At 43.5% G+C, this 13439-nt stretch overlaps 1 protein-coding gene across 1 annotated transcript in view; it reads right to left on the minus strand.

Moving 5' to 3' along the window:
• Positions 1–13439, minus strand: part of PLEKHG4B (pleckstrin homology and RhoGEF domain containing G4B) — a 91937-nt gene that overhangs the window by 34565 nt on the left and 43933 nt on the right. Inside the window, exon 3 of the mRNA XM_036280815.1 lies at positions 153–1323. Within this exon, the coding sequence (XP_036136708.1) occupies positions 153–1323 (1171 nt within the window). The remainder of the gene's footprint in view (positions 1–152; positions 1324–13439) is intronic.

The following is a 13439-nucleotide window of genomic DNA, read 5'->3' on the forward strand; positions in this document are numbered from 1 at the left end:
GAACATTATTTTCAATAGTCAATATGGATATGGAGACAGGTTTCTACTAAACCAAGAGACCAGACCAAATGGGACAGGGCGGGAGAGGGAAGGAGAGGAAGTTGAGGGAGAAAGGAGACAGTGGAGGAGGGGAGGGAAGAAGGGACATTTACCTTCCTCTTTGGTGCAGCCAGAGGGGTGGCTGGAGCCCAAGTTTCTGGTCCCCATATCTTGTCCTCCTAAGGGACTTACGGGTCCAGCGCTGGCTGAATGTGGGGAGGCCTGCTGGGTATCACCTTGGAAGCTCCTGAGGGATCTGTCCCAGGACCGAGACCTCCTGGTAAGGGTCCTCCCAGCGGCTCCTGGAAAGCTCTCTTGATTCTGGACTCCCTGGGGGACTCCCTGGGAGACTCCCTGGGGGCCGGGGGTTTCTTTCTGGGTCAGGCTGGTCGCTGCCTTCTTGCTCTGGGTGATGCAGGCCTCATCCTCAAGGGACTCCTCGGAGCTGGAGCCCAGGGGCATGGGGTTCCGCAGGGCCTCCATGTAGGACTTCCTGAACCAGCGCCTGGCCTCCGCGCCGGCAGGGGACCCAGGCGGCCGCCTTCTAGAGCTTGGGCTGCCTGCGTCCTTGGGAGAGGTGAGGGCCTGGGGGCCATCTTTCTTGTCCACGGGGTTCAGTCTCTCTCCTGGTCCTTCGCGGCTCTCGGGGGGCTCCCATGGGCCGATGTCAGAGCTCCTGGGCAGGATCCTGGAGCTTTCGCACTTAGTTCTTCTCAAGGAAGGCAGGCAGCTGGGCTGGTCACTGCCTGGATGCCCACCAGAGTGAGGCAGGATTGGAGTATCGCTGGAAGAGGTGCTCCCCTGCGGACCAGGACTGGCCATGGCCGGTGCCGGGGCCGGGGCCGGGGCCTCCGAGACGCTGCTGGGCGGCTGCTCAGGCCCCGGACGGCTGGAGCAGCTGGGAAGGACTCTTCCACTGGTGGGTACAAACACGGGAATGGTGATGTTGCTCCATGGGGTGCGGTAGACAGCAGAGCCTGAGGTCAGCAAGCAGTTTTTCAAGAGGACACTGTTGCGTTCCCTGTTCACCCGGTCTAGGAACTCTCCTGTGAAGACACAGCCGTACATGGCCTCAGGCACAGCAACTTCCTCTGAGCCGCGTCCCAGCCGAGAAAGGCATTTTAAGACCAGTCTGGCCGACTGCTTCCCCACCGATGTGACCTGCAGGTAGAAGTCCCCGGGCCTGAGCCTGACTCCACGGAGGGACGCCAACTGCACCACTACCTTCCCGTGGATGCACAGTGGCCAGCCTTCGTGGAAGAAGATGAGGCCCGTGTACCTGGCCTGGGACAAGAAAGGGAGGGAGATTAGCAGCTGGTATGGAACCTGTCGGGACCCCTGATCTACATCCTGCAGGGAGAATGAGCAACGCCCCCCCTGTACCTCAGAACACCAAACAAATCATTAGGGCTGAAAACAGGGAGTTTCTTTTCGATTCAGTGAAGTCAGTCAAAACCACACTATTATAGCTCCTTCTGGGAGGCTGGGGAGAGACGGGCAACAGGACAGGGAGGGAGGAAGCCACCCAGGCCCAATCTCATGCAGCCAGAGCCCAAGGGGACTCTGTGGGAAGTGGCTCCTAAGGGACTGTCCCTACCTGGGCTTCCACATTCTCATCTTCCTAACCCCCTGACTCTGTCTAACCTCCAGAGGCTTCCGGGCACCCATGGGCAACCCCTCCAAGAGCATGGCCTCTGGAATCACAGGGTTAGGACACGGTGAGAAAATGTGGAATCTGGGCAGGACACCAACAACATTGGCTACACACTCCCAACTAATGGAACAGGCGTTTCTACTTATTAAAGGAGTCAATGAAGTTTACAGCCAAGCTGCAGGTTACAGGCAGCGCTCTCAAGCACTCTGAAAAGAACTTGCTCCTGACTTCAGGACGAATAGACACAGTCAAACGGGCCACGCGACTGTCTGGCAGTTAGGGAACAAAGGTGGGGCCCTGACATGTCAGGAGCTGCAGCTACATGTTCTAAGATGAAACCACGATCAACAGTACAAATTTAGTTCTAAAACGTTTTGCTTTGCAACTTACTTTTTCCCATCTCAGCACTGACTCCTGCACACACATTATTATAACAGAAAAAATAAAAATAGGAAGAAAAATCTCAACCAAATATATCTCAAGAAATTTTGAATTTTCTTTGCCCTTATCCATTGTAGAAAATAACCTTTCTGAACTGTAACAATAACATAGGCATAATTTGGCATTCCTGTCTGCAGTCACCTTAGCAAACATTTCTCTATATCACCCTCTCATAATTACTCAATGGCTACTTAACTGTTCCTCTATGGCTGTAAATCTACAATGCTTCTTTTTCTATTATAAACAATAAATGCAAGGAACATTTTCATAACAATTTATTTTTCCTTTAAATGATCATATTAGGATACATTTCTGGGATTAGGATTACAGGATCAAAGGTTATGAACTTTTTTTTATGATTCTTGGCACTTTGACCATTTGCCATCGAAGACATACTGTCAACAGTGTCACTGTGACAGCTTTGCTATGATTCAGTAGCACAAGGCTCTGCATTAAGAAATCATTTTCTAAATTGGTGTGTATACTGTAGAATATTGTTTTTTAATTGACATTTATGTGATAGTGAAGTTAACCTCTTTTTTTGATGTTTGTTTTCTGTAAATATTCTGTATGTAATTTTGCTTTGATGGTCTTGCTTTTGCCTTATGAGTTGCTTTTCCCCTTGAAGTCAGTATTTTAAAAAAAAATTTTATTTATTAATTTATTTTTGTTATGCCCTGGGTTTATAAGAAAATGTAACAACAGCCTGGCTGGTGTTGCTCAGTGGTTGAGCATCGACCCATGCACCAAGAGGTCGCTGGTTCGATTCCCAGTCAGGGCACATGCCCGGGTTGTGGGCCAAATCCCCAGTGTGGGGCGTGTAGGAGGTGGCCAATGGATGTTCTCTCTCATCAATATTTCCATATCTCTCTTCTTCTCCATTCCTCTCTCTCTAAACAATAAATAAAAAAATTTTTTTTTTAATGTAGCAATTTTCTGCACTGACCATTAGCAAATGTTCCTGTAATGTATCTACTGATGTACATATTCTTCCCAGTTCATTTGGTTTATAGTTTAGTTATGCTCTTTTCTTCTCTATAGAAGTTTAAATTTCATACAAGTTTCATTTCTTGAGTTTTTGGTGATACCTTTTATTGCCTTAAAACTTAGAACTTGTTATCTTACCAAAGGTTGCCTTTTACATTTATTTTGTTTTCCTAAGAGTTGAGGTTTAAAAATTATTTCATATATCTGGAGTTTACTTTGAAAACTGTACCTCAAATATACCAGTGGGTTCTTAAGAGCAAAGTCTTCATTAGATATGTTCCTCCTGCCTCACGAGCTCGCCGTGCACACCCACGTTACACAGGAAGCAGCGGATGGTCTGGACCAGGAACTGCGGGGGACAGCTGCAAGGGCAGCACAGCATGGCCTCTCGTGCAGACGCAGCTGCTATTTACTGGGCACCTGCCAGGTGCCATCACACCTGTGGCCACATTTAATTAAAAATTAAGAGTTCAGATTGAAAAAATAATATTGTGCACTGCAGAAACTGGAGAATCCAGAAAAAAAATAAAGAATGAAATAATCCCAAAACTAATCTCCAGGTCAGCATTGTGGACATTTTTGTTTCACTTCCTTATTTTTTCTGTGCATTTTTTAAAAAGATTTTTTCATTGTTTTTAGAGAGAGGAAGGGAGGGGAAGAAAGAAAAATATTAATGTGAGAGTAAAACATGGATTGGCTGCCTCCTACACACCCCCTACCAGGGATTGAGCCTTTAACCCGGGCATGTGCCCTTACCTGGAATTAAACCAGAAAACTTTTGGTGCATTGGATGACTCCCAACCAACTAAGCCACACTGGCCAGGGCTTTCTGTGCACTTTCAATGGTTGAGATGACATCACAAGGACCGCTGTGCACCTTGATTTCTCTTGTAACATGATTTCCTCAGCATTTCCTGAGCTACTAGAAATTCTTCCCACAGATTACTTCACTGCTAGAGCCCTACTTCCCCTGAACTTTGCTCTGACCGATAAAAATACCATGAATATCTCTGGACCTAGAGCCCAGCCAAGATTTCAGATGCCCTTATGGAATCTGAGGTCTTAGAGCAGGTCAAACGGTGTGATTATTCCCAGGCCTCTGGGGTGAGCCAGTGCCGCTGGTGTGTGTGGCTGCAGATGTGGGGTAGCGCCTTCCTGAGTGGTCAGTGACCTCCCCACACTGGACATGAAGATCCAGGAAACTGCCCAGCCCCTCAGTCAGCAACAGTGAGATTTCCAGCCTGGTAGCTGCCAGAAATTCTGCAGCCATCAGGAAGAGAAATTCAACCTGAGCTGTGGCCTAACGGAGTGTAGCTCAGGTCAGTAGTTTGAGCACCAGGAAAGACCTTCATGACAGAAAGTTGCAGTATGAGAGGATCCAAGGCCAACTGAGGTGACTCCTTTCTTAAGGGCCTAAGCAGGGTCAGGGTGGAGCATGCAGGTGAACTGTCCTTGTTACCAGTAGGGAGAGGTCCCCACAGATTGCTCATGGGAGTGGAATTCTTGCAATATCCCCCCCCCCCGAAAAAAAATTTCTGAGACTCTCACAGGAAAATGAGTAAATTTTACTTCTGTGGAATTACATCCCTGAGTTTCCAAGGTCCCCTCTCCCTCAGTCCCACCATAGAAGAAGTGTTGCTTTGGCCTCAGCAGGGTTCAAATCAGAGGCAGTGCCCAGAGTTTCTGTCGGCACAGTCCAATTCAACAAAGCTCATGTTCCCTGCTGCAATCCATCAGTCCATTGCATGTGGGGTCCACAGGGCCGCATCACTATAGAGGAAACATGGGCAGGAAGCCAAAGGAACCAGAAAGGCAACAAGAGTAAGCCCCTTTTAGGGGATTATATATCCCCAAATTTTCATGGGCTTGTAGTGGCCACACCCATTCTGGCCAATAATCTCTGTTCCCAGGTGTGACTGACAGGCACCCTCCCTGCATCACCCTGATTTAACTGCACATGCACCCATCTCCCCTTTGTTGGACCCCTTCCCTCAGTGATCTGCAGGAAATGGGTAAGTGGTTCCCTGGGGAGTGCAAAGTTTCAGTTTCCTGGTGAAGCTGCCCAAATTAAATGTTTATAATGTCTGGCTCCCCGCTTTGCTCTTTTCCCATTATTAATAACTAAGTAATTACAACAGTATCATCCCTTGGTGACCCATGAATATGCAACCCTCACACCCCAGTCCTGCCAATTCTTCTCCTGGCATGAATACAGCTTGACTGTCTGCATCTTGGGTTTGCTCCCATCACCCAATGGGCCATAGGCACGAAGATCCAAGGCTGAGGCAGAGAAAACTGGCCCCGCAGAAGCAGCAGCTGAGCTGCCCTGCTAAGGGGAGAAGCCAGTCATGCTTGTGCTGTGGCATTTGGCACTCCAGCCACATGGTCCCCCATCAGTCTCCAGTCCAATGAGAACCTCTCACCTCACACATGGCTCCCCCTGTTGGAAAGGAGGGTGATGCAAAGATCAGTCTGTCTGAGCTACGTACGTCTGTTAGGTCTTGTGAGAGAGGCAGGTATTTTCCCACCTTTGTGAAAAACTTATTTGTTTTCAACAATAAGAAATTGTTTATAAAGTTTTTAATTAAATACTGAAATACAAAAGAATGCTGCTATGTATTATATAAGTATCACGATACAGCCGTCTAAGGAAAATAATGTCGCCGTCATCTTTGCCATCTCCTGCATGCCCACATCCTTTCAGAGGTAGGAACTTTCCCCAAATTTTGTTATTAGTCCATTCCTTTTATCTATTTACCACATTTTTGAATCCATAGACAATAAATACTTTAGTTTTGCATGTATCTGAACTTTGTAGAAATGGAGTCATAGAGTCTGTTTTTCAACCAACACTGAAATTCACTGATACTGTTATATACAGCTGTAGTTTATTCATTTTCTTTGATATGTAATATTTGCTATGTAGTAAGAAATCTGATCTATTACTATTACTAGTATTAACCAACTATCCCCAAATTTAGTGGCTTACTTACAAAAATTACTTTATTTTGCTCACAACTTTTGAGTCAGGAATCAGGGAAGGGCTTAGCTGAGGGGTTCATTTTGGACCCAGGTTGTGAGCTGGGGAATCTGGGATGGAGGAGTCACTGTGAGCCCCACATCTGCACTGTGGGACTCCATAGTCTTTCTCTGTCTCTCTTCTCTCATCTCTGTCCCTCCTCCAAAGGGCATCTGATTCTTCAGAGCCTCCTCTCCTGACATGGGCTTCCTCACAGCATGGTGGGTTCAAGATAGTAAGACTTCTTATGAGGTGCTGGCTTCCTCACAGTGACTATTGCAGAAACAAGCATTCCAAACCCCAACCTCTATGACCTTTCTCAGGAATCCTGGAACATCACTCCTGCTACATTTTATTGGTCAAAGGAGTTACTATGGCCAGTCTAGACTCAAAAGGATAAGAGCCCCACAATGCTTAGGAGACAGCAAGTCTACCTAATACATAGAAACAAACACAAGGAAGCAGCCAAAATGAGGAGACAAATAAACATGTCCCAAATGAAAGAACAGAACAAAACTCCAGGAAAAGAACTAAAAAAAAAAAAATGGAGATAAGCAATCAATCAGATACAGAGTTCAAAACATGGTTATAAGGATGCTCAAGGAACTTAGTGAGAACTTCAAGGAAGTTAATGAGAACTTCAAGGAACGTAGTGAGAACATCAACAACATAAAAAAGGACCAGTCAGAAATGAAGGATGTACTAACTGAAATAAAGAATAATTTACAGGGACTCAATAGTAGAGTAGGTGAAGCCAAGAAGCAAACTATCAATTTGGAATATAAGGAAGCAAAAAACACCCAATCAGAACAGCAAAAAGAAAAAAGAAAAAAAAATGATAGGGTAAGGAGCCTCTGGGACAACTTCAAGCATATCAACATTCACATCATGGGGGTGCCAGAAGGAGAAGAGAGAGAGCAAGAAATTGAAAATCTATTTGAAAAAATAATGACAGAAAACTTCCCTAACTTGGTGAAGGAAATAGACATATAAGTCCAGGGAACACAGAGAGTCTCAAACATGACAAATCCAAAGAGGCCCACACCAAGACACATCATCATCAAAATGCAAAAGGTTAATGACAAAGAGAGAATCTTAAAAGCAGCAAGAGAAAAGCAGTTAGTTACCTACAAGGGAACTCCCATAAGACTGTCAGCTGATTTCTCAAAAGAAACTGTGCAGGCCAGAAGGGAGTGGTAAGAGATATTCAAAGTGATGAAAAGCAAGGACCTACAGCCAAGATTACACTATCCTGCAAAGCTATCATTTAGAATCTATGGACATATACAAAGTTTCCCAGATAAGAAAAAACTAAAGTAGTTCATCACCACCAAACCAGTATTATATGAATGTTGATGGGTCTTCTTGAAGAAGATAAAAAATATGAACAACGAAATGTCAATAAATACATGTCTATCAACAATTGAGTCTACAAACCAAGTGAACAAGCAGAACAGAAACAGACTCATAGATACAGAGAACTTTTTGTTGGTTGCCAGATGGGAGGTGGTTTGGGGGTGATGGGTGAAAAAGGTGAAAGGATTAAGTACAAATTGGTTGTTAGACTGACGAATTTCAAAGGGAAGGGGAGAGGCAGGAAGAGATAAACCAAAGAACTTGTAAGCATATATGCATAACCAATGGACACAGTCAATAGTGTGTGGAAGGTAGGAAAGTGGTGGGAGCGCGGAGGAGAGGGTCAGTGGGGGCAAAAATTGGGGACATCTGTAACACATTCAATAATAAAGATAAGTTTTTAAAAAAAGAATAAGAAAGAGTGTCTTCCTAAACAGGGAGGGAGGCCTTGGTGAGCACCTGGGAGAAGGGCTGTTGGTGGGCATTTGAGCTGCTTCTGAATGTGTGGCCCATATACTTTGGTAATTACAAACAAAGCTATAGTGAACCTTCCTGACCACAAATCCTGGTGTACAGATATAGGAATGTTTTCAGAGGCTATGCCTAGAAATGAAATTTGGTTTCTGTAAATCAACCTTGCTAGTTTTCTAAACTGTTTTCTAAAGTAGTGGTGTAAACCCACACTCCCCGTAGTATGTTATATGTATAACCATGTCGATCATTCCACATTCTCACCCCATTTGGTATCAGACTTGAACATTTTTGTCAACCTGGAGGCTGTGAAGTAGTATCTCATGTCTTCAGTTTGCATTTCTCTGAACAATAGTGAAGTTTCACATCTTTTAAGATTTCCTTTTTGAAGTGCCAGTTCAGGTCTTCCATTCATTTTCCTTCAGGTTGTTTTTTCTTATTTATAGATTTCTCCGTATGTTCTACACATGGTCCTTTACTGGTTATGTGTTGCAAATGTTCTCCTATATTGTCTCCTCAAAGTTTTATAGTTTTAAGGCTTACGTTAGGACTTAGATCACTTGGGATGGGTTTTTGTGTAGAGTGTGAGTTAGGGTCTAACTAATTTTTCACATTGGATACCTAGTTGCCCAGTGCCATGTACCAGGGCCCATCCTCCTCCCACTCTTCTACTGTGTCCCAGAGGTGGGTGTGGGAATGACTGTCTGTAGGTTCCAGGAGCAGCCTTCCCTGGCTCTGCCAATCTCCACTTTCTACTCTGAGATCATGACCAGAGTCTGGTCGTGTCTAGTCTGAGCAACAAGAACAACACACTGGATGCTCCTCCTGCTTGCTCAGACACTGGGCTCCACCACTTACCTCCCTCCCTCCTTCCTGAATGTTTGGCTCCTCCCATCAGCTGTAAGCATAGTCAACTCTCCTCTATAAAAGTGCACAGCCTCCCAGACCCCTGCTATGTCCTCCCTGTGGTCACACTCTTATTGTTTCTGCATTCTCGAGCCCTCCACAGGTCACTGCAGTCCAACTCCAACCCTCCTCCCCAATAAGCCTATGCCCACCAGATCCAGAGGGAACCTTTAGTCCTTGTTCTTGGGTTGGACCCTACTGCCTGTGAAAAATCATGTGCTGATTACAGAAAATAACAAATTAATCATTGAAAGCAATGCAGAAAAACAAACAAACTCTTTCCATGTCAAACCCAGCTACAGCAGGGTCTTCCCGGGGTCTTCTGTGGCCACCAAATAGGAGTTGTATCATTTAAACTCCAGAGATCGGGAGTCAAGCTCAGGCGCTCTCTAGGACCTGCTGAGCTCCTCAGCTGCACTCTCCACTTTGGCATCACCTCATATGTTTTTAAAAATCTCTAACAGATGGTTAATAAAAAATTATATAGGTCTAAAAAATAAATTAATAAAAATCTCTGAGAATGTTCCCTACATCAGTGAACACATAATATAAGAAGAGATTCCGCAACACACCTCCCCACAAATGCTCCACACTGGGCCTGGTGCCTGAGGAAATGCATGTCCCCAGATCGGGCCATCCCTGCATTTTCCACACATTTCATCCCAGTAAATGAAGGTATCTGCTGGCCCACTGGGACCCTGCCCCAAGTCTGCCCCCAAAGCACCACCAAGGGTCCATCCCTAGTGATGCAACCACCCATCACAGCACAGTATTTGGGTCCAGGACATTTCCACTGAAGAGCCGATGTGATGTGGAATGCACAAATGACCATTTAAAAAGTAGTTACTTGTTCTCAGAATAACCACTGGATTTTGCTCTGTGTTAGAAAACACAAGTGGGAACAAGTTGGAGTATTTGGGGTTTTTTGCTTCACCTCCAGGGGTCCACATCTCTAACTATTAAATCTGTGACAAGACAGACGTTGTTCTCAATATGGGCTGATTTGTCTGCTACAGAAGGAAACTAGTCCAGGTTAAGTCCAGTGGCACAAACCAGGGGTGGAGGTAGGGTGGGGGGTCAGAAACAACATGGAGAAACAACTTCTTCTTTTGTTTTGACAAAATACACATAATATAAACCTACCATTTAAACCATTTTTAGGAGTACAGCTCAGTGGCATGAAGGACATTCACATTGTTGTGCATTTGTCACCACCATCCATCTCCAGTACTTTCCATCTTCCCAAACTGGAACTCTGCCCATTAAACTGGAACTCCCCAGCCCCATCCCCCAGCCTGTGGGGATCACCACTCTACCTTCTCTCTCTATGATTTTGACTCCTTTAGGGTTCTCATACAAGTGGAATCATACAGGGTTTGTCTTTTTGTGACCAGCTAGCTTATTCATTTATGCTCAAGGTTCATCCATATTGTAGCACGTGTCAGAATTTTCATTTTTAATGCTGAATAATATTACATCGTATACATGCACATTTTGCTTATTCATTCATGTCAATAGATACTTGGGTTGTTTCTAGTTTTTGGCTACTGTGAATAATACCGCTATAAACAGAACATGGGTGTACAAATATCTGCTACAGTCCCTGCTTTCCATTTTTTTAGGTATACACCTTCAAGATAAATTTTTGAATTTGATAACTTTATTTTTTTTGAGTAAGCTCCATACTACTGCACCATCTTACATTCCTATCTACAGTGCACGAGGATTCCAAACTCCCCACACCCTTGACAACACTTCTTGTTTGGTTGGGTTTGGTTTACAATAGCCATTTTAATGGATGGCAACTGATATCTAATTGTAGTTTTGATTTGCATTTCTCTAATGATTAGTGAAGTTGAACATCTTTTCATCTGCTTATTGGACGTTTATATATCTTTTTTAGAGAAATATCTATTCAAGTCCTTTGCCCATTTCTGAATTGGGTTGCTGTTCACTTTTGTTGTGGTTGTTTATAGAGTTCTTTATATATTCTGGATTTAATCCCTTATCAGATATGTAGTTTGCAAATATTTTCTTGCATTCTGAGATGCTTTTTTTTTTTGCTGTTGAAATTTAATCTAAAATAATAATAATCTATTTTTTGTTGTTGTTGTTGCTTATGCTTTTGGCGTCTTTGGTAAAAAATCACTGCCAAATTCAATATCATGAAGCTTTTCCCGTATGTTTTATTCTAAGTTTTAGCTCTTGCTTTTTTAAGCCTTTGATTCATTTTAATTTTTGTAAATGGTGTTAGATTGAGGGTCTAAGCTCAGTCTTCGGCATATGGCTATCTAGTTTTACCAGCACCATTTGTAGAAAATATCCACTGAATGTTCTAGGCACTCTCGTCAAAAATCATTTGACCATATTATGTGTAGGTTTATTTCTGGGCTCATTATTCTATTCCATTGGTATATATCAGTGATTTTCAAGATTTTTTAAAAATGTAATACCTGACTATTTAGTCAGGGGTACTGACCTCTTTTACCTTAGATTTCCAAAAACAAAAACAAAAAACACACAACAGCCAACACAACAATAGCCGTCCAGTACAAATGAATCAAAATTATAACTATTTTTCAAATTGGCAAAAATATTTTTTTTTTGGTATGCCATAGAATTTTAGTAATCAGTTTATGTGTGCCATGAGATGAAAAGGTTAAAAATTGCTGATCTATAATTTTGTTTTTATGGCAAATATTACACTGTTTTGATGACTGTAACTTTGTAATGAGTTTTGAAATCAGGAAGTGTGAGTCCTCCAGTTTTGTTCTTTTTCAAGATTATTTTGGCTACTTGAGTTCCCTTGAAATTAGAGTTTTAGGACAGTTTTCTTCTAGTCTTAGTTTAAGTTGTTTTATCATGAACAGGTGTTAAATCTTGTCAAAAAGGGTTTTTTGTTTTTTTTTTCCCTACGTGAACCGAAATGATAAGACATATACATAGAACTTGAGGAGGCTTTGACTGTGATTTCATAATAATACACATACTACAAACAACTGAATCATTTCACCATTACTCCAAAAAGAAGGATTTAAAAAGAGAACAGAGAAAGACCACCACTTTTCCTTGACTCAATACAATTCACAGTTTTGAGAGTCAAACTCACCATGCCTTTTTTTTCTTTTTATCTTCACCCAAGGGTATTTTTCCATTTATCTTCAGATAGAGTGGGAGGGAGGGTAAGAGAGGGAGAGAGAGAGAGAGAAACATCGATGTGAGAGAGACACATCGACTGGTTGCCTCCTGCATGACCTTGACCAGGGCCAGAGACGAACTACAACCAAGGTACGTGCCCTTGACCGGAATCGAACCTACAACTTATTGGTCCGTGGGCCAACACTCCAACCACTGAGCCAAACTGGCCAGGGCTCACCATGCTTTTTAATGTAAATCTTTTGACTCCCCTGAGATTGCTGCCAAATTAGACTAATACTAAGAATCTCCTAATCGTATTCTGAATAGTTCCAGGTCTGAGAAAACTGCATGTGGCAGAGTAATTCTTTCTCTCACTTTGTCTTTTCTCTAAATGGTGTGCTCAGATTGTTTACATTGTTTCAAGGAAGAAGTATCAGAACCAAAGTTTTTATCTTCAAAAGGAGGTCAGTGGGCATCACTGTTTAAGAGCTGCAGTTCAGCTGCTAAAAACAAGTGCAGATCCTTCTATATAATGGGTTTTCACAAAGCGGTCCAGGAACTTGAATTTCTCAAGATCATTAGCAGGTTTTCAATCATAAATAGATGCATCACACCAGTTATTAGAATATTCCAAAAAGCTCAGCATCACTCTCCCACTTGAAAAACTAAAAACAAAACGAAACTTTTCTGGGCCTTTGGAAAAGCCAGAGGAGGGGGAGAGAGGAGGATCTTGGTTGTGAATTTAATGTGTAAACTGTGTCTGAACCTTCCTAGGCCCTTGAGACTCTACATCCTGTTGTTCAGTGGAGACTGCCCACTCTTAGGTTGTCCTGGGTAAGGAGACAGGCAACCTTCCCGGAGACTGAGCACAGAGGGTGTCCATGGAACACCCTCTGCGTGTGTCCATGGACCCCTGTCCTCACTGTCCACTCCTTGGGGTCCTATCATCCTGGTCCTGTGGCCAACTCCAGGTGGTCCACTAAACAATCTACCACCAGGCACCAGAGGCACCTGAACATATTTGCAGACTGACCAGCCCCCCGAGTGGTAACTGTACAGTGGTCAGGCCACCAGGAGGTCCTCAACGTGCCCTCACCCCGAGCTCTGCACATGGGGTCTGGCTGCCACATGCAGCTCCACGCACCTAGGGTCTCATCAGTGTCCGTGTTTCAGCAGGGGCTAAGTATTACACATCAGGGGCCTCAGCTGTAAATTAAAGCTGCCATAAACTAAAACATGAGTTTTTCTTTTATCTTTGAATTTTTAAGTTTTTTTTTTTTTTCTGATTTTAATAATTAGGGGATATTTTTACAGCAATGAAATCTCAGACATCTCTCATAGCAATATTTTTGCCAATATATCTCTTTGGGCAAAGGGAAAAAAATAAACAAATGGGACTACATCAAACTAAAAAGATAAACCATCAAC

Source organism: Molossus molossus, unplaced genomic scaffold, assembly GCF_014108415.1.
Source record: "Molossus molossus isolate mMolMol1 unplaced genomic scaffold, mMolMol1.p scaffold_m16_p_3, whole genome shotgun sequence".
NCBI classification, from domain to species: domain Eukaryota; kingdom Metazoa; phylum Chordata; class Mammalia; order Chiroptera; family Molossidae; genus Molossus; species Molossus molossus.